Raw genomic sequence first — 21,095 nt, 5'->3', positions numbered from 1 at the left:
GAGCAGGTCATTGATGTGCAGTAGGAATAGTGTTGCAGACAGCACCGAACCCTGAGGGACGCCAGCGTCAATAGGTTGTTGACTAGAAGTGTAGCCCTCAAGAACTACTCTTATTGATCGTCCCTCAAGAAAATCGGAGATCCATTTGCAGAAGCCAACAGGGATTCCAAAAGATGGAAGCTTGTTTAGTAGGCTGCCGTGCCAGACTCTGTCAAATGCCTTTGATACGTCTAATGAAACGGCAAGAGCTTCTCCATGTTTCTCAATGGCCTCGCTCCATAGGTGTGTGGCATACACGAGAAGATCACCTGTAGAACGACCATACCGAAACCCATACTGACGGTCGCTGAGTAGGTCATTTTCTTCAAGGTATGACAGGAGTCGGCCATTGAGGACACGTTCCATTATCTTGCAGAGTATAGACGTAACAGAGATGGGTCTGTAATTTGTTGGATCAGCACGACTGCCCTTTTTAGGTACGGGCTGTACGTTGGCAAGCTTCCATGATTTTGGGACTAGTCCAGTCTTAAGTGAGAGTCGATACAGGCGTGTAAGAATAGGAGACAACTCCGGCGCACAACTACGCAGGACTATCGCTGGAATTCCGTCAGGTCCACTAGCTTTATTTACGTCAAGAGAACGTAAGACATTTAAAACCTCTTTGTGCCGTATGCGGACCTCACGCATGGTGGTGGAGGCAGGGGGTAATGAGGGTGGTATTTTGCCTGCAACGTCAAGACGGGAGTTATCAGCGAACAGGGTGGCAAAAAGATTCGCCTTTTCCTCAGCAGAGTGAGCCAGTGAGCCGTCGGGTTTCAGCAGTGGTGGCAGGCTGGGGCGACAGAAGTTGGATTGGATGGCCTTGGCAAGGGACCAAAATGGTTTAGACCCGGCTGGGTAAGAAGCAAGTTTTGAGCCAATGCGTCCAATATGGTCGTAGCGAGCCCTGCGTAGTGTTCTTTTGCAAGACTTGGAGGCCTGGTTGTAGGCTTTCTTCAGATTGCGAGTGTCTGGTGAGCCGCGCGTTCGAGCATCTGCCCATGCCAGAAACGCCGACTGCCTACACGCTTCAGCATGACGGCAATCAGCATTGAACCAAGGGCGAGCTTTGCTACCTGAGGCAATGTCTGAGTAGGGAACAAAGAATTCCATACCCTGACGTATAACCTCAGTGATGGCATCGGCGCAAATCGTTGGATCTTGAGAAGAAAAGCAAGCCGGCCTCCAAGGAAAAGATGCGAAAAACTGGCGCATCTCGTCCCAATCTGCTGACTTGTATCGCCATACTCTTCTTACTCCACAAGGGCCACGATCGGATGGGGAGTATGACGATACAGCTTTCACCAGGCAGTGGTCAGAAGTTCCAAGAGGAGCAGCAACCATGGTGGAATATCTGTCTGGATCTGATGTCAGCACAAGGTCTAGGCAATTGGCTGTGTGAGTGTCGACGTCCGGGACCCTGGTTGCACAGTCTATCAATTGGGAGAGATCAAGTGTCAGAGCTAGTTTACGTGCCTCTCTCCCATATACACTACGCTTCTAATCCCAAACTAAGCAAAGCTTGTATTATGGGTACTAGACAACGAATATAAACATACTTAAATACTTTTTTTTGTAAATACATACTTATTATACATAGCATTTCAATTTCTGCCCGGCCGAGAATCGAACCCGGGACCTCTCGGAATAGTAGTCCGTTCCGAACCACTACACCAAACGGCCGACTAAATCAGCACTTATATTTAATTAAATGCATGTATTATAATTTGTTACAGACATACGTGGCAAATATCCTTCTAGCCGTGAACCCGTACGAAGATATACCCGACATGTATTCTTCCACCACGATCAAGAAATACCAGGGCAGGTCCTTGGGAGAACTACCACCACATGTCTTTGCCATAGGTATTTATCAACCTTCTATTACATTTCCAGTAAAATAGTAAGACACGGGTCTTAACGCGACGTTTATTAATGAGTTACATCATGTACTCACGGCTTAACGTTTCGGCTGCGATGTTGCAGCCGTGGTCACAAGCAGGCTGCATCATGTCTTACTATTTTAGTTGAAATGGAACGCGAAAGTTTAAAATCTTTATTAAATTTTCTTCTCTGTTTTTATTAAGCTTTAGATTCAGATTAAACAAAACTTGTATTTGATTTGTGATGTGTACCTACAAGTCTAATAAATAATGCATGACTGAATCAGTGTCTAGGTATGGAAGCGGCACATAAATGTCACCTCTCGAGCATACAAGCCTGAAGCACATCACTGAAGTCTTGCTGACGTTTGACGCCACAAAAACCTCCCGTGCCGCTTCCATACCTCAGGCACAAACTGAGTTATGAGCTTGACCTGTAATATGTGCATTATAGTTCTTGCAACTCACGAAGGCGAGTGAGCTTTACTTGTGTGTGCACGTGTACATGCACATAACGATTATAGTGTAATGTCTATCACAACTTTTGAAAAAACTAACAGTAGCGAGCCACCACACATGTAAAACACACTAGCCTGAATTGCAACGACTATAATATTAATACTGGTGTCAATGACAGACACAAATTAAACCGATATATCAATATTAAATTCTATTTTTCGTGTAACATAAACGAAGACAATTATTTAGCAACTGATTTAAAAGTAACGTCCGTATTTATCAACGAATAAACTACATATAATCTACTTTATTAATTAACAATAATTTTGTTATTTTTCCGCAGCCGACAAAGCGTTCCGTGACATGAAGTCTTTCAAGCAGTCCCAGTCGATTATAGTATCAGGGGAGTCTGGTGCCGGCAAGACTGAGTCCACTAAGTACATACTGAAATACCTGTGTGACCTTTGGGCTAAGGGCGCCGGGCCGGTGGAGCAAAAGATTCTAGATGGTGAGTTAAATAAGTCTTAGATACACTAGGGAATATTGCAGGCTTAAATAAGTGTCAGAACTGGCCCATTTATTGACCCGTAGCAATGGTAGGATAAATACTGAGACGTGTACAAGTGCTTTTTAAAACCTACTTGCAAAAATATGAGTTTTTTATGAGTCGGAAAAAGAAACTGCAAGGATACTCAGAACGTTGTTTACGTAGTTTTGAGCTATGTCACCATGACTCATGCTGGAATCTGGCTTTGCGTGAGAGGGATGGCAACATTCGAAACTTTGGAAAACGTTTTTGGAGGAACCCCGCTGATTCCACGCTTTAGGCACGTTAGGCCGTTTTGGTGATGCTGGCACCTTAGGATCTACTAGAATACCGTAAAGGACACAATGAACTGTTCCTTTCTTAAAAATACAATTGATTAATTATTAAATCATTACTTATCTGTTCTAAAATAATATTGATAATAACAAGACTCGTCTACAGCAACTAGACAGAATGTTATGTTGCCAAGGCTGACTACTGTTTCATGTTACTTAAAATATGCTGTCATATTAGGTAAAACCGCTATAAAGATTACTTGGTACATAATAATAAATATCAATGATGTCATTGTTAATAAACTGTTATAGATAACACTTTTCCAGAAATAATAATGATGTAGGATAGGTTAGGATAAGATCATAATCACAAAATAATCATGCATGTGATTATTGGTCGGTAACAAACAAATAACTATGTTAATTTTTGCTCGAAATGTATTTTTAACCTGCATTATTTTATTCTTCTTACAGTTAATTGTTACTATTGTTTGCTTATCTAGATATACTTAATCGTAGTAAGTACAAAAAACAAGTATGTGAATGAACCAGCAGAAACATAAGCTGGCAAGGTCAATTTGATTAATTAACTGTACTCGTGCTACGTCAGAGGAAAAGTGTATGTTTCATTGCTTCCATCTAGTCAAAGGTTATAATAATTTATTAGAAACTAGCGGCCGCCCGCGACTTCGTACGCGTGGAACCCGTTTTACCCCCTTCATCTATCTTACGCGGTTTAGATTTTTTCATACTAATGTTTTTTTTCCCGCTAACTCCCGTTCCCGTTGGAATTTCGCAATATCCTGTTGTAACTAAGCTTTAAGTTTACTAAGGTACCTGCATGCCAAATTTCAAGCGTCTATCTTAAGTGGGTTAGATTTTTTCATACAAATGTTTTTTCCCGCTAACTCCCGTTCCCGTAGGAATTTTGCAATATTCTGTTATAACTAAGCTTTAAGTTTACTAAGGTACCTGCTTGCTAAATTTCAAGCGTCTAACTTAAGCGGCTTAGATTTTTCATACAAAAGGATTTTCCCTCTTGTTCCCGTTTCCGTGAGAATTTCGGGAATTCCTTGTTGTAACTAAGCTCTAAGTTTAATAAAGTACCTACATGCCAAATTTCAAGCGTCTAACTTAAGCGGTTTAGATTTTTCATACAAAAGGATTTTCCCGCTAATGCCCGTTCCCGTGGGAATTTCTAAGTATCCTATAACCTGCCCAGGAGTATGAAGAATAATTGTACAAAGTTTCGTTAAAATCCGTCAAGTAGTTTTTGTTTCTATAAGGAACATACAGACAGACAGACAGACAGACAGACCGACAGACAGACAGACAGACAAAAATTTTACTGATTGCATTTTTGGCATCAGTATCGATCACTAATCACCCCCTGATAGTTATTTTGAAAATATATTTCATGTACAGAATTGACCTCTCTACAGATTTATTATAAGTATATAGATAAAATAATAATGGTATATTTTTCCGATATTTTCTGACATGACTTAATATGCAGGTAGCTATAACGTCCACACTGAATATCGTGGTTATATGTAGAACTATTCCCAATATTGGTTAGTAAAAATTGCAAACACAAAATCACACTTTTCTACACTGCATCTACCTAAAACCATGGTATTGTTTTCAAATTAAAAAAAAAATACATTCCTTTGGTCGAATTAGAGAGATTGGGCCACCACTATAACCATATTAGCCACGATCAAAATTATAAGCAAAACCTATTTCATGCAACTAGCTAGTATAGCCATAGCAACCTTCAATAACTTTGAAATCAATCTCCACAGCCAACCCGATCCTCGAAGCGTTCGGTAACGCGAAAACCACTCGGAACAACAACAGTTCCCGATTCGGCAAGTTCATGGAGGTCCACTTCAGCAATAAATACCAAGTCGTGGGTGGTCACATCTCGCACTACCTTCTGGAGAAGTCGCGTATTTGTACGCAGAGCGCTGAGGAGAGGAACTACCATGTGTTTTACTTGCTGTGCGCCGGCGCACCGCCAGAGCTGAGATCAGCTTTGAATATCACTAAGCCGGATGACTACCAGGTGGGTTTAGGATATATGAATGTTAATGTCTTTAGAAGAAGGTTAGAAATCCCACAACACTTTAATTCCTGGGCCTGGGTCCAGGATATAATGTGTCTTAGTATCTTTGCAAGAAGGATAAAAATTCCTCAAAATCTTGACATAAATGCTTTACTTGCTGTACACACGCTCACACTGTTAACTATCCATTTCCGTTTTTGCTCTCGCTCTAATCAAATGGCGATTCTTTGAAAGAAAGAAAGAAACATTTATTGCCATGGACATCACAAAAGACAAAAGAGGTAAAATAAAAAAAAAGCAAATAAGACAGAGGTGATATTATAAAACATACAATGAATGAGCAAGTAGACTAAGCAGTGCCACCCTGTCGCACAGCGATGCCCATCGCAATGGGACCCCACTCAGCATATGCCGTGGCCCCCGGTGAGGGAAGCCTTTGCGATAGAACGAGATGACATGACTTTCAATGGGCAGTTAACACTGTTGGCGATAGTACGTGCGTGCTACGAAGCCTTAAACAGCTGTCCAGCTAAGCTGGGACCTTGTTTTTGGGAAAAGATGGAATGAAGCTAGAACCAAACTATGCTATTTTTACTATCCAGCCTAGAAGTGCCCAGCCATCTGCACGGTGCGGTTTCGATTGATTTTTAGGGTGACACCTATAAAATCCGCCCCGGGTGCCACCTATGCTAGCTACGCCACTGTCTGCACCAAAGGGGATTTTAAGGATAAGCTGCTAGCATAACAATCCTTAGGTCTCGCAGTAACCTAGGTACCTATACTAATTGCAAAAACATTTTAAATTGACAGTACCTGAAGAATGGATGCACTCAATACTTCACGACGGCAGCGTCGGAGAAGAAAATCACCGCGAGCCAGAAGTCCAAGCAGCAGACCGCTAAGGGTGGCCTTCGGGACCCCATACTGGATGACGTCGAAGACTTCCAGAGACTGCACCAGGTACAATCGATTATTTGCTTCCTAAAGAAAATTACAGCTTGGTTTTAACATCCCTTCACATCAAGTATTCACTTATTTTTAATGTTCTTTCTCAACTCACTGCTAACCAAATTTCTTGCAGTTTCTTCTCAATCCTGGCCCATATTACTGTTCCCAAACAGTGGTAGGATTAGGACGTGTAAAAGTGCTCTTTGGGAGCTTACTTAATAAATGAACGATTGGATATGGAACCCGCGGGTTTCCACGTGACCGGTCCAGCGCTGCCTGCATTTTCCCTTGATTTATGTTCAAAGTCCAGTTGTATTCCAAACTTTTCTGACGCAAAATTCGGAACCTCATCGTCAATGCGACAGAAACTTCGCACCTAGTATTTACTGTTTCAGTAACATGAGTTAAATCAATCTTTTTTTTCTATTAGGCACTAACCCGCGTCGGTCTAACAGAAGACGAAAAGAAGACTGTCTACTCGATAGTAGCTGCCGTCCTCCATCTTGGCAACATTGAGTTCGAAGAGGACACAGGACCTAGGGGTGGATGCGGGGTCTCGCCTGCTTCAGAAAAGGCTTTGGCCACTGCTGCCTCGTTACTGGGGGTAGATGGAGGAGAATTAAGGATGGCTCTGGTGTCCAGACTTATGCAGAGTTCCAGGGGAGGAATCAAAGGAACTGCTATCATGTAAGTGGTATCTGTGCTTCTGACCAGCTTCAGAAAAGGCTTTGGCCACTGCTGCCTCATTACTAGGGGTAGATGGAGGAGAATTAAGGATGGCTCTGGTGTCCAGACTTATGCAGAGTTCCAGAGGAGGCATCAAGGGAACTGCTATCATGTAAGTAGTGTCTTTTAGTGGGGTCTAAATCAGAAGCGGCTTTGGCCATTGCTGCTTCATTACTGGGGGGTAGATGGAGGAGAATTAAGGATGGCTCTGGTGTCCAGACTTATGCAGAATTCCAGGGGAGGAATCAAAGGAACTGCTATCATGTAAGTGGTATCTGTGCTTCTGACCAGCTTCAGAAAAGGCTTTGGCCACTGCTGCCTCGTTACTGGGGGTAGATGGAGGAGAATTAAGGATGGCTCTGGTGTCCAGACTTATGCAGAGTTCCAGAGGAGGAATCAAAGGAACTGCTATCATGTAAGTTGTGTCTTTGTGCCTTATTAACTGAATCAAATGCGGCTCTGACCACTGCTGCGTCTCTGCTAGGAGTAGATGGAGGGGAATTAAGGATGGCTCTGGTGTCCAGACTTATGCAGAGTTCCAGAGGAGGCATCAAAGGAACTGCTATCATGTGAGTAGTGTCTTTTAGTGGGGTCTGATCAGTATCAGAAGCGACTTTGAGATGCAGCATCTCTGGTAAGAGTAGATGGAGGGGCACTAAGGATGGCTCTGGTGTCCAGACTTATGCATAGCTCGAGGGGAGGCATCAAAGAAACTGTTATCATGTAAGTTGTGATATCTTTCTTGGTAATATGGGCTAGAATATACAGTTTTAAGAGTCACTGAGTACTGTCCCTAGAATCTTCAGTCTTCTTTATCTATTTTAATGATGTTACTAATATCAATAGTGACTCAGAATTATGAATGATATGCCATTTCCTAGTTTCATTAGGAAATACCAGCATAAATAATTGTTGTTTGATTAGTGGAGTCATCTACTCCATGCTTCTTTCTACAAATTCAAAATAGACAAGCTATCAAGGTATCTTCTTAATCGCAGGGTGCCGCTAAAGACGTACGAAGCGAATAACGCTCGTGACGCGCTCGCCAAAGCGGTATACAGCCGTCTGTTTGACTACATCGTGCATCGCATCAACACCAGTATTCCCTTCCAGGCGTCTGCGTACTATATCGGTGTACTGGATATTGCTGGGTTTGGTAAGCCTACTAATGTTAGCCTAGTTTTTTTAATGTGAGCCTTATTACTTTATCGTTTAGATTAGAAATATTGGTTAACCATTTTAGAACGCAGGGGAACAATAAGATGTGCGCACGTTAAATCAGTTCTAACGACAACTGCATAAATTACAAACAAGCCTGTTAACACCTCCAATCAAGCTAAACAATATGCTTGGCTTGTTTTAGAAGAGGGTTCACCACGATAGTCAAGCCGTTGAAGGAGGTTGAACTGACGTTGCTCTAATTGGCAGTCCGATACCGTCACCACTAAGGCCCAGGACACACGGTGAAACGCAATTGCAACGAAACTGCAACTTCTAGTTACTTTTGAGTTGCATCTAAGTTTCTGCCATAGATTCCGTTGAGAGACCACACATGACGCGACCATTTCAAACCGGTTTCAAACTCTCTCATGTGTCTCTCGTTTCACTGTGTGTTCTGGGCCTACGACTATTTGTCGCCCCAGTCTAAGAAATATTGAGCTTATTTTTTTAAATTAAATTGAACTTTATGTACAAGCACCTAAGTATTTTAGTCCATTAACTGTAACCTTCCGCAGAGTACTTCCAAATGAACAGCTTCGAGCAGTTCTGTATCAACTACTGCAACGAGAAGCTGCAGCAGTTCTTCAACGAGCGCATCCTCAAGAACGAACAGGACCTCTACCGCCGCGAGGGTTTAAATGTGCCAGAAATTCGCTTTGTGGACAACCAGGACTGTATTGGTAAGCCACGTTTCATCATTATCATCATTTCAGCTACAGGACGTCCAAGGACTCCCCCAATGATTTTCACATCACCTTCTTTCATCATTATCTGGTCATATTCTTCATTGAAGGAACACGGCCCCCTCCAATTTCATTGGCCTAAACTCCCTATGCTGATCATACGGGGTGACTTTCGCATATTGCTCATCTACATGGTATGAGCCCACTCTTTCTTTTTCTCGCGACCTATTTTACTCTGTCTGAACCACACAGCTTCTATTTAACTGAAAAAACTTTTCTCACGAGAAATTATATCGTTTCTCGGGTATATTTATTGCAGAAATAATCCCCAACTCGATGAGTAGGTATATATCTTACGCAGATCACACTTATTCGGCAGAATCCCCTAAAACCACATACCCAAAATTTTGCGTTTACCTGAAAGTTATGTAACTTATGTAATACAGATTATACAATAAAGTTGTATAATATTTCCTAACAGATTTGATCGAAAGCAAGAACCACGGCGTTTTCCACTTGCTGGACGAAGAATCGAAACTGCCGAAACCTGAGTTTGGACACTTCACTCACTCGGTTCACAAACAACTGGGAACCAACAATAACAGGTATTATTCTTGTTACTAACACTACAGTCACTATTTGGGTTGTTGTTCCATATAATCCGTCCCAAAAGATAAGGAGACATATTGAGTGCCCCATAAGGACTACCTTTTTTTTTATTTACTATATTTTGACGTTCATAAGTGCCACTTGTGGTCTAAATTGAATAAATATTTTTGATTTTGATTTTGTATGTATACAGTCGGCGTCAAATAGTTCGTGACACCCAAAGTAGCCAAAAAGTTCGCAACTCGTCTTTGTTACAGTTGGAATAAGGCTGTGTTGTCAACATTTGGCCACTTTGGGTGTCACGAAGTTCACGAAATATTTGACGCGGACTGTATAAGTTTTTCATAGCTTAGAACTAAACGTCAAGGTGTAAAAAGGTCCATTTATATTAATTTTAGCAGCCTGGGTATTGAACTTCTACAGGGTGAAATTGATATCATCATTTTAATTTATTTAATTTTCATACAAAAAAAAATTAAAATATCTGATTTGTATGAAAATTAAAATGATTAAAATGAAGATATCAATTTTCTGACTTCACCATACCATTTATATGCCCATGTTAACATGGGCTAGTGTCGGCTCATATACCCATTTACCTAACACCCTGTATAAATGTATCATTTTACTGTGTGTAGGCTGCAACTTCCCCGCACATCGCGCCTGAAGGCACACCGCATTCTGCGTGACGACGAAGGCTTCCTGCTCAGACATTTTGCCGGCGCCGTCTGCTATACTACGGTAAAGTTTGATAACTATTGTTTTATTACCATACCTAATCGTTTTATTTTAACGTTTTTGACTAAAACAGTAAGACACGGGTCTTAACGCGACGATTATTAATGAGTTACATTATGCACTCACGGCTTGACGTTTCGGCTGCGATGCTGCAGCCGTGGTCACAAGCAGACTCACTTGACTGCTTGTGACCAACGGTGTCTTACTATTTTAGTTGAAATGGAAGTTTAAAATCTTTTATTTAACATTTTTCCTCCTGTAATTATTAGTGTCCGACCGAATATGGATTTTCAACCGAAAACGGAAACGAAAACAAAGCTTCGGCTGCAGTCTCATTTTCGGCCGAAAACGAAAACGAAAATGACCTTCAACTCTCAAATTTCAATCTGAAATTATGTGAAAACTTTTAAAACCTTTAATGTTTTGACCAAAAACATAATGACGTTTGACAGTTGATTTTGATAAGGATTGATTAAAGAAAACCGGCATTAAAACACAAAAAAAAAATTATGAATTCTTAGTAGAATATATTTTCCGGTGTATAATGAAATATTGGGAAGTGAAGAAGAAATAAAGGGTGTCCAGTGGGAATTTTTCAACTTCAAAAATAAATACAAATAAATTAATGATTTTTTATTATTTATTACTAATGCAAACTGGAGTTTAACAATGCGGATTTAATTTTTTATAGGCAATGTCTTTTAAATGATGCCCGTTTTACTATAGGCAACTATGCGAGAGCAAATCGCGCTAATAATTTTCCTGCAACTTCACGGCGGATATTTTCTTACAGAACCTGAATTATTTAAAGATTCTTTGCTGTAAACATTTGACTTGAGATATCCCCACAAGAAAAAGTCGCATGGTGTGAGATCTGGTGACCGAAGCAGCTAGGGTATGTCCCTGTACTTGCTGATCATTTATTTGAAAAAAAAAAATAGTCTTCAGTGTCTCCATCGAGGTACTCTCCGTGTGTGGTGAGACACCTTCTTGCTGAAATAGAGCTACGTAGTTGACCGGGATGCAGTTGTGGTATCAGACATTCATCAATCATTTGACAATACATTTCAAATACTTATTGTTCAACTGCGAACGCTCTGTAGGCTCCCGACCAGTGACTCATGGCGTATTTCAAATCCGCATAAGACTCTATTTTGAAACAATTAAACTTAATGAAAACGCTTTGGTTTTATTTGTATTCTATTTTGAACTTGGAAAATTATCTCTGGACACCCTTTACAACGTAACCTTACTTCACAACTTCAAAAGAGTGTGACAATACCGCGTCCGTTCAAGTCTGATTGGAACCAAGAGTGCACCAGATTCACTCCCGAAGATATCGGAACGATAAACGTCACCATCTTATTCACGTATTTCTGATATTCGGTTTGGCCGAAGCTTCGGCTGGTTTTTGGCCGAAAACGAAAATATGGCCGAATGACCATTTTTTGGCCGAAAATGGCCGAAAACGAATATTCGGTCGGTCACTAGTAATTATTTTGTAATGCTTACTTTTGTTTGGAAAACTGACTCTTCTTTCTTTCTTTTTAAGCACCTATAGTCGTCTATCTTTGATTGATATCCTAAATATTGTTGAAAAAGAGGCTGACAAAGGTGACTGAGTTTCTTCCGCCACTTCTTCTCAGCAACAGCCCATATGTTGTCCCGAAGTGGTCAAGCTATATTTGAGACGTGTATAAGTGCCCTGGAAAGGGCCTATGTACTGAATAAATTAGTTGAACTTGAATTGAATTGTAAAAATCTAGTACCAAATACCAACATTCATATAATAGAAAAGTGAATATCATATAATAGAAAAAAGACCACACATGACGCGACCATTTCAAACCGGTTTCAAACTGGTCGCGTCATGTGTGGTCTCTCAACGGAATATGTGGTAGAAACTTAGATGCAACTCAAAAGTAACCAGAAGTTGCAGTTTCGTTACAATTGCATTTCACCGTGTGTTCTGGGCCTAAAATGACTTGATTTGATAACGTTATTTGTTATTTTTCAGAGTCAATTCATAGAGAAGAACAATGACGCTCTCCACGCATCGCTCGAGTTTCTGGTCCAAGAATCCAGGAGTACGCTCATCCAACAGCTGTTCCAAAACACTGACAACAACAACGCAAAGGGAAAACTGAACTTTATATCCGTGGGTGCTAAGTTCCAAAGTCAACTGGCGCTGCTTATGGATAAGCTCAAGGAAAATGTAAGTCTCAGATCTTATAAGCTAACAACGAGATGATGTATCTTTTTAATGATTTACTTTGATGATTAATCAGTAAATAGAAAAAAACGGAAACTGACGTTATCGGTTTAGTATCTCTATACAAAACTCTTAAGTGTGTAAATTAACCGGTGTTTTTGTAACTCATTCCATTGGATGAAAATTATATTTGGACCAAGCAACGTTTTAACTATAATTTTCATTATTGCACTGTACGAAAATTATAATAGAGATATCCATTGGTGACTTTATTTTTAATGTTTCACTTGGTATCAAATTCAAATTATTTATTGCTCCATGTTACCAATATGTAACATGTGGAACAAAGGTTATCTTGAATCCTTCAAAACGTATCTCAATGTAGGGTTCAAGAAAATAAGTAAGGTAATATAAGTCAGAATTATAACAAATTATTATATTTGATTCTCCAGGGCACAAACTTCGTCCGCTGCATCAAACCCAACTCCCGTATGGTGGGCCGCGAGACCGAAGGCTCGCTCATCCTTACCCAGCTGCAATGCAGCGGTACTACCGCCGTACTAGAGCTGATGGAGCATGGCTATCCATCTAGAGCACCCTTCAACGACCTACACGCTATGTACAGTTCATACTTGCCGCCGAAACTGAGGGGATTGTCGCCGAAGTTGTTCTGTGAGGTTAGTAGGCTTTAATATCTCTTGTATACTCATATAGCTGTATTGCAGCGGTACTACCGCTGTTCTAGAGCTGATGGAGCATGGCTATCCATCTAGAGCACCCTTCAACGACCTACACGCTATGTACAGTTCATACTTGCCGCCGAAACTGAGGGGATTGTCGCCGAAGTTGTTCTGTGAGGTCAGTAGTCTTATGTTTGATATGATACTTACATACCAGATCGTAAAGATTTACGATCTGGTAAAGGTCGCGGGAAGAGCCTGGATGCGGGCAGCGCAGGACCGTTCATTGTGGAAAACCTTGGGCGAGGCCTTTGTCCAGCAGTGGACGTCATTTGGCTGAAAAGAAGAAAGAAGAAGATACTTACATAGCTGCTATGCAGCGGCAATACAGCTGTTCTAGAGCTGATGGAACACGCCCTGATGAAGGGATGGATGGATGGATGAACACAGGGATGAAGCCCTAGTAGTGACCTGATAATGATATCTATCGGCCGACTAAAAGTCTGTATGTCCCCTAGATGGGGCAGAGGGCGTCCACAACAGTCCTCCATCGCGTTCGGTCTTGAGCTTCGCGCTTGATCTCGCTCCAGGTCCGATCTTCTTCGCCTCGTCTGCCACAGTGCACCGCCAAGTTTGCTTGGGGCGACCACGTTTGTGTTTTCCTTGGGGGTTCCAATCCAGAGCCTGCTTGGGGATGTGATCGGGATCCCTTCGGAGAGTGTGGCCAATCCAGTTCCACTTGCGGCGCTTGATCTGCTGGTCGATCGGAATTTCGTGGCAGCGTTAAAAATCTGTAGTCTGCGAGGTCTTATACAGTGTTGGAGAAATTTATCAAACAACCAAAAAAACGCGAATTTAAAAGCAGATTTTTTTCAAAAAGTATAATTTTTTATTCTTTGTTGGCATTTTTTGTGTATTTTATGTATTTTTTTAGTATCGCCTGTTATTTTGGAAGAAAAAAAATATATAAAAAATTTTAAAAAAAATCGCAAAAATTTTTTGACCTCTTTTTTGTCGATAAAAATAGGTCTAGTTTCATCTATTTTCATATGTACACTTTAACGTGACTCACACTGTATTATACCTATTCTTTTCCGCAGGCCATGATCCACAGCTTCGGTCTCTCGGACAAGGACTTCAAGTTCGGCGTGACGCGCGTGTTCTTCCGGCCCGGCAAGTATTCCGAGTTCGACGCCATCATGAAGTCCGACCCGGAGAACCTCAAGGCGGTCGTGGACTCGGTCCTGGCCTGGCTGGTCAAGTCGCGCTGGAGACGCTCCATATTCGCTGTGCTGTCTATTGTTAAATGTAAGTGATTTAACGAGTTTATTCTACATTTCGCAGCTGCAGTTTACATTATTATGCATTTTAGTTTACATTATTGCATTATATTGAAATATGTAATACATAACAAATTTTTACATCATTACCTTATCTTTTGGGAACCATCGCTTCAAGCTTTATTGTCTACTAGCTTTCCGCCCGCGGCTTCGCCCGTGTGGAATTTTGTCTGTCACAGAAAAACTTTATCGCGCGCGTCCCTGTTTCAAAAACCGGGATAAAAACTATCCTATGTCCTTTCCCGGGACTCAAACTATCTCTATGCCAAATTTCATCAAAATCGGTTCAGTGGTTTAGACGTGAAAGAGAGACAGACAGACAGACAGACAGACAGACCGACAGACAGACAGAGTTACTTTCGTATTTATAATATTAGTAGGTATAGAAGTATAGATGTAGTTTGCATTATTTGATAAAGTGCCGTTCACACGAAAACAAGACATGAAATGACTCTTTATAAAACAAGAATAATCAGAGCTAAGAAGTAGGCGTTGAAACAAACTTGGCAGATGGCATTTTAAGTTGTTCCAATTGTTACTACGTGCCACTTTTTTTTTGCTTGTGTTACGAGTAGGTTCACTACAATAGTCGAGCGGCGGTTATTGAACACATAGACGTCAATTATCATACTGAATTCAACAAGCTCTTTATGAAATACTATTTTTCCGCCCGCGGCTTCGCACGCGTGAAATTTCGTTTGTCATCATAAATTATAGCCTATATGTTATTCTGGATTATGAACAATAATACTGTAAAGTTTCATCAAAATCCGTTCAGTGGTTTTTGAGCCTATTCATTACAAACATACAAAAATAGGTACAAATCTTTCCTCTTTATAATATTAGTATAGATGTAGGCAGTTTGCTGACATCACCATTAAATTAATACAAATAATTACAGTGAAGAACAAGATCCTCTACCGTCGCGAGTGCCTCATCAAAGTCCAGAAGACGATCCGTGGATATCTCGTGCGCAAACGCCACCAGCCAAGATACAAGGCCATCGCCAAGATTACTGCTCTCCACCACAACTTGAAGCAAATGGACACGGTGGTTGGACAGCTGAAGAAAGAGAAAGACAGCGCACAGAAGAATATCGAGAACTTGAGGAATTCTATCAAGAGCGCGTGTGCTACTATCAAGGTAAGATTTTATATTTTATGCCCTTGCCAACGCTTTCTTAAATTAAAAAAAAAACAATCCATGGCTAGGCCATAGAACTTGAGGAACTCCATTAAGAGCGCGTGTGCCACTATAAAGGTAAGATTTTATATTTTATGCCTTTGCCAACGCTTTCTTAAATTAAAAAAAAAACAATCTAATGTAAACAAGGAGAAGATCACTGTACTACACTACAACCTGAAACAAATGCCTATGCCACCAACAATGTAAGATTACCATGTTTTATGCCTTTGCCAATGGTTCTAAAAATAAAAAAAAATCTGAGGTTATCCCGCGATACAAGGCCATCGCCAAGATTACTGCTCTCCACCACAACTTGAAGCAAATGGACACGGTGGTTGGACAGCTGAAGAAGGAGAAAGACAGCGCGCAGAAGAATATCGAGAACTTGAGGAATTCTATCAAGAGTGCTTGCGCTACTATCAAGGTAAGATTTTATGTTTTATGCCTTTGCCAACGCTTTCTTAATTAAAAAAAAACAATCCATGGCTAGGCCATAGAACTTGAGGAACTCCATTAAGAGCGCGTGTGCCACTATCAAGGTAAGATTATTATATTTTATGTCTTTGCAAACGCTTTCTTAAATTAAAAAAAAAACAATCCATGGCTAGGCCATAGAACTTGAGGAACTCCATCAAGAGCGCATGTGCTACTATCAAGGTAAGATTTTATGTTTTATGCCTTTGCCAACGCAATTAATAAAGTTAAAAAAACAATACTGATTGTTTTTTGTTTTAAACTTTACTAAGCCACTGGGCAATCTCGTGCGCAAGCGTCACCAAGATCTAAACAAGGAGAAGATCACTGTACTACACTACAACCTGAAACAAATGCCTATGCCACCAACAATGTAAGATTACCTACCATGTTTTATGCCTTTGCCAATGGTTCTAAAAATAAAAAAAGAATCTGAGGTTATCCCGCGATACAAGGCCATCGGCAAGATCACTCCACCACAACTTGAAGCAAATGGACACGGTTGTAGGACAGCTGAAGCCTTTTTTGTATGTTACAACGGATTCTATTTTCGATTCGATCGAAAAGTGCCACTTGTCTAGCGGCACGAGAGGGTGTTTCTGTGATTTCAAACGTCAGCGAGATGTGCTTTAGACTTGTATGCTCCGTCACGTTATGACGTGTCACCCTCACGTGCCAATACCTATCAGTCACTGACTAGAGGGGACTTTATTAGTTTAGGTATTATTTAAAAAAATATATTTCAGGGCAACGAGAAAATAACCCGAGCAGAAATCGACCAACTCTACAGCAAATTGACCAAAGACGTCGAGATGCAGATGACCTCGTTGCAGAAGGCCATGGTTGACCAAAAGAACAGGTACTTACTACAACGTTGTGAAATTCGGTTTTACCGTCCAATCTCCTATTTAATTTTAAGGTATTTCAATAGGGATGATGACTGGGTAATGAAATCGAAATTCTATTTAGTCCGTCAGACAGATTTAAAAAAAAATTTGGCCATATTTTTTAATTTTTTTCATAAACGAATAATTACAGTATAATATTGAGTTGAAATGTCGCGTGACGTCACTTTTGAGTAAAATATCTACTCAAGCGTGACGTGTCGCGCCATTTCAACTCGATGTAGCACTGTTATTATTTAATTATGAAAGAAAATAAAAAATATGAGTCTAATATTTTCTAATTATCTGTCTGACGGACAAATAATTGAAATTTGGTCATCTAGCCTATTGGAAATTTTGTCATCTAGCCTATTGCTTTGAATCTCTTTCAATTCAATAGCGATCACACAAGCTAAGAAATATCATTAACACTTTCCGCGGCAGTAACCCAAACACGTATAACTTTTATTGTTATGAATCCTATAGCTTTCACTGCCGTGGAAAGAGTTATATTGAATTGTAAAATCAGCTCAGTTTGTTTCGTACTAAGTTCACACTCGATCTATTTACAGGGAAGAACAAGAAAGGCTGCGTAAGATGGAAGCAGAGATGCGAGCGGCGGAAGAGGCCAAACGGCTAGAGATGGAACGCATTCGGCAAGAAGAAGAAAACCGGAGGCTGTGAGTAGTGTAGCAAAACTTTAAATTAGGTATTTCTGAAACTAGGAACTATTAGATTAGCACAGAATAATAATAAGTACTACGTACAGGTTTTCTTCGCGACGGTATTTAAAAAAATGTATGCTCAATGTCATTAACAATACAGTGTGAGTCACGTTAAAGTGTACATATGAAAATAGATGAAACTAGACCTATTTTTATCGACAAAAAAGTGGTCAAAATTTTTTTTTAATTTTTTTTTAATTTTTTATAGAATTTTTTTTCTTCCAATTTCTTATTGTAAAGAAAACGTAATAACTTTTAAAGTTAGCTGTATATCCTGATAAAATAAAAACAGTAATAATGCTAAATAACAGGCGATACTAAAAAAATACATACAATACACAAAAAATGCCAACAAATAATAAAAAATGATACTTTTTGAAAAAAATCTGCTTAAAAATTCGTGTTTTTTTGGTTATTTGATAAATTTCTCCGAAAAATGCCCCTATAACAGGTGGTTTTTATTATTTTGTATTATTCTCTATTGTATTACCTTTGTAAAACCAAAAATTGCATGTCTCTATCCCTATCACAACATTTGCTATGATCGTTTGAACTAAGCCTCTCCGGGCGCGCCATTCAACGCTTCGTTAACAACGAAACTGAAAATGGCTCTAGATTTGTAATTTTGATAAAGACAAGTTAGATTTCAAGTAGAAACAAAAGATTTCGAAGTAAAATAAGCATTTTAGTTAAAATTAAAATTGTCCCTACCTGTAGAGGAGAATAATGTTGTGGTAGGCCTTTGTTCAAACTATCATAGCAAATGTTGTGATAGGGATAGAGACATGCAATTTTTGGTTTTACAAAGGTAATACGATAGAGAATAATACACAACAATAAAAACCACCTGTTATAGGGGCATTTTTTGGAGAAATTTATCAAATAACCAAAAAAACACGAATTTTTAAGCAGATTTTTTTCAAAAAGTATCATTTTTTATTACTTGTTGGCATTTTTTGAGTATTGTATGTATTTTTTTAGTATTGCCTGTTATTTAGCATTATTACCGTTTTTATTTAATCAGGATAGACCGCTTAGTTTAAAAGTTATTACGTTTTCTTTACAATAAGTAATTGGAAGAAAAAAAATTATTTAAAAAATAAAAAAAAATCTCAAAATTTTTTTGACCTCTTTTTTGTCGATAAAAATAGGTCTAGTTTCATCTATTTTCATATGTACACTTTAACGTGACTCACACTGTATAGTGTAATTTAGCCTGTCTCAAGAGTCGAGCACCGTTTTGTTGACATACGTCAGTGATCGGTACTGCGCCGATGCCTGTGTAATGTGCGCACTTCCATACATGCCCATACTGATTAATTGCCCGACTAAACTATCGGCCGACAAAAAATCGGTGGTGTGCGCCTAAGCTAAATCTACATTCAGTTAGTTCAAATGTTGCTCCAACAAATCACAATCTGAAAAAAATAAAACAATTTGAGTCGACTTTTAATCTCTATTTCAGTCGTATTCGTAAACCATATTAAGTTGTTCTGACTCATAAACTGTTCTGCGAAAAATAGCTGCTCTTGCAACCTTTATATCTCTCCTACAGCAAAGCGGAGATGGAGGCGCGGCGCAAAGCGGAGGAAGCGGAGAGACTTCGGCTGGAGGAGCAGGACCGCCTCGCCGCGCGAACGCTGCAGCAGCAGTTAGAAGAAGCTGCTAAAGCGGACCAGGAGAACAGGGAAAGGTATAACACCACTTTACAGCAAAACATATTATTATAACACTCTATACAGTATAACCACAGAATAGTAATAAGTACTACGTACAGAAGTTTTACTTCGCGAAGGTATTTAAAAAATGTATGCTCAATGTCATTAACAATATGGTGTAATTTAGCCTGTCTCAAGAGTCAAGCACCATTTTGTTGACAAACGTCAGTGATCGGCACTGCGCCGAAGCTATAGGGCTGACTTCGGTAAAGTGATGTGACGTGAGGTGCCAAACTGCGGAAAATGGCGGAAGAAATACATGATTTAGCATGAATTATCATGAATAATATTAACTACTTATTTACCTCTCAGTGTCTTGAGGCAACTTAAAAAAGTACATTCTTTGTTTTTATTATTATTTAGGTAGTTAAATACTGCACAGTATTTAGTACNTGTCAGAGCAAGTTTACGTGCCTCTCTCCCGGCATGGTCGGTCACCTGGTATGGAAAGAGCCATTCCTGGTGGTGTGCATTGAAGTCTCCCAAAATGACTAACTGCGCAGAAGGGTATCGGGCTAGTGCCTTATCAGCTGATTGGCTGAGGTAGTCGAACAGCCGGGTTGTCTCAAGGTCTCCGCTGTGCGAACGGTAAACACAGGCATAGAGTAATTTCTCCAGGCCCGTGTCGACTAAAGCCCAAATCACAGAGAATCCGGGAACCTCCAGGCATTTGAGACGTTTAATGCAAATGTCGTCACGAGCATAGACGCAAACTCCCGCCCGGGCTTGAAATTTATGTTCCAATGTGTACCCAGGGTAGAGCAAGTACGCCGCGTCAGCTGGACATTTGATCTGTGTCTCTGTGAGGAACAGCAGCTGCGGTTTTTCAGTCTCAAGGTGGTGGTGGACTGCAGAGAGATTGGAGTGCAGCCCTCGTATGTTGGTGAGGTGCACTTTGAGTGGGAGGACGTGCAACCGCTGTTTAACTTTTTTCCTTGTTCTGTGTACCATTTTATTATTTATTGAGAGTGAATAAGTGGAGGGAGTATGGCAGTTGAGCGAGGCGTTTTCATGTACGCCCGGAGAGGCAGACGGGGTTAACAGACCGTTTAGAGCCTGACCTGGAGACCGCGGGGACGCCCGAACCCCCCCAGAGATGGCCACCTGGTCCTCCCGTCCGGTCGCCAACCGGCAAGGTGGAGCATCCTGGGATTTTTCGCTAGGTGGCGGGGCAGCCTTTCACGTGTGGCTGGCAAGCTACTTGGGCCCCCAACTTCCTGCGGTCAGCCAGCGGTGCACTGTGCTTCGGATCCCGCTAGCCTCCAGAATCAGGCGCCCGATGCGCCTACCCCGCCAAACTCAGAACGGCGATGTCACAATCAACGCAACTGCTCGGACCCATACTCCCGAATAATTGTGGGTGGACATCCCACGCTGCGTTTTCCTTTGTGGGCGTCCTATGGCTAAAATGATAATGATGATGAAATGAAGGATTTGGTTGACACTTCCAATGCTGGCCAGATGGGTCGGCAGGCCTGAGGTCCGCATATGTGCCTCTTAAACGCTTTTTATTACATCCATGAGAAGAGAGTGAATGATCCTATTTTATTTTGCTATGACCATACGTTACGGCATTTTAACCAACTTCAAAAAGGAGCAGGTTCTCAATAAGGTCGGTTACAATCTTCAAAGGTTCTGGTAGAAATTCGTCACCTATTCAACACGTTATACATTAAATAAA

At 40.6% G+C, this 21,095-nt stretch overlaps 1 protein-coding gene across 11 annotated transcripts in view; it reads left to right on the top strand.

Annotated features, from left to right (window-relative positions):
* jar (Myosin heavy chain 95F jaguar) overlaps positions 1-21,095 on the top strand; it is a 51,809-nt gene that overhangs the window by 4,688 nt on the left and 26,026 nt on the right. For 7 of the 11 annotated variants that reach the window (XM_028321359.1, XM_028321360.1, XM_028321351.1 and 4 more), the window contains exons 3-18: positions 1,776-1,905; positions 2,725-2,889; positions 5,009-5,271; positions 6,082-6,231; positions 6,650-6,906; positions 7,944-8,101; positions 8,682-8,846; positions 9,331-9,454; positions 10,097-10,199; positions 12,214-12,411; positions 12,861-13,085; positions 14,189-14,396; positions 15,330-15,571; positions 16,834-16,946; positions 17,544-17,651; positions 19,252-19,389. In XM_028321359.1, the coding sequence (XP_028177160.1) occupies positions 1,776-1,905; positions 2,725-2,889; positions 5,009-5,271; positions 6,082-6,231; positions 6,650-6,906; positions 7,944-8,101; positions 8,682-8,846; positions 9,331-9,454; positions 10,097-10,199; positions 12,214-12,411; positions 12,861-13,085; positions 14,189-14,396; positions 15,330-15,571; positions 16,834-16,946; positions 17,544-17,651; positions 19,252-19,389 (2,747 nt within the window). Of the gene's footprint in view, positions 1-1,775; positions 1,906-2,724; positions 2,890-5,008; positions 5,272-6,081; positions 6,232-6,649; positions 6,907-6,944; positions 7,058-7,247; positions 7,361-7,943; positions 8,102-8,681; positions 8,847-9,330; positions 9,455-10,096; positions 10,200-12,213; positions 12,412-12,860; positions 13,086-14,188; positions 14,397-15,329; positions 15,572-15,893; positions 16,038-16,833; positions 16,947-17,543; positions 17,652-19,251; positions 19,390-21,095 lie in introns of all 11 variants that reach the window. The other 4 variants (XM_028321354.1, XM_028321355.1, XM_028321353.1 and 1 more) reach the window with 4 other exon arrangements.

This window comes from Ostrinia furnacalis, unplaced genomic scaffold (genome assembly GCF_004193835.3).
Source record: "Ostrinia furnacalis isolate ACB-3 unplaced genomic scaffold, ASM419383v2 OfSCF7522, whole genome shotgun sequence".
In the NCBI taxonomy this organism is placed as follows: domain Eukaryota; kingdom Metazoa; phylum Arthropoda; class Insecta; order Lepidoptera; family Crambidae; genus Ostrinia; species Ostrinia furnacalis.
This window is presented reverse-complemented; position numbering and strand designations above follow the sequence as displayed.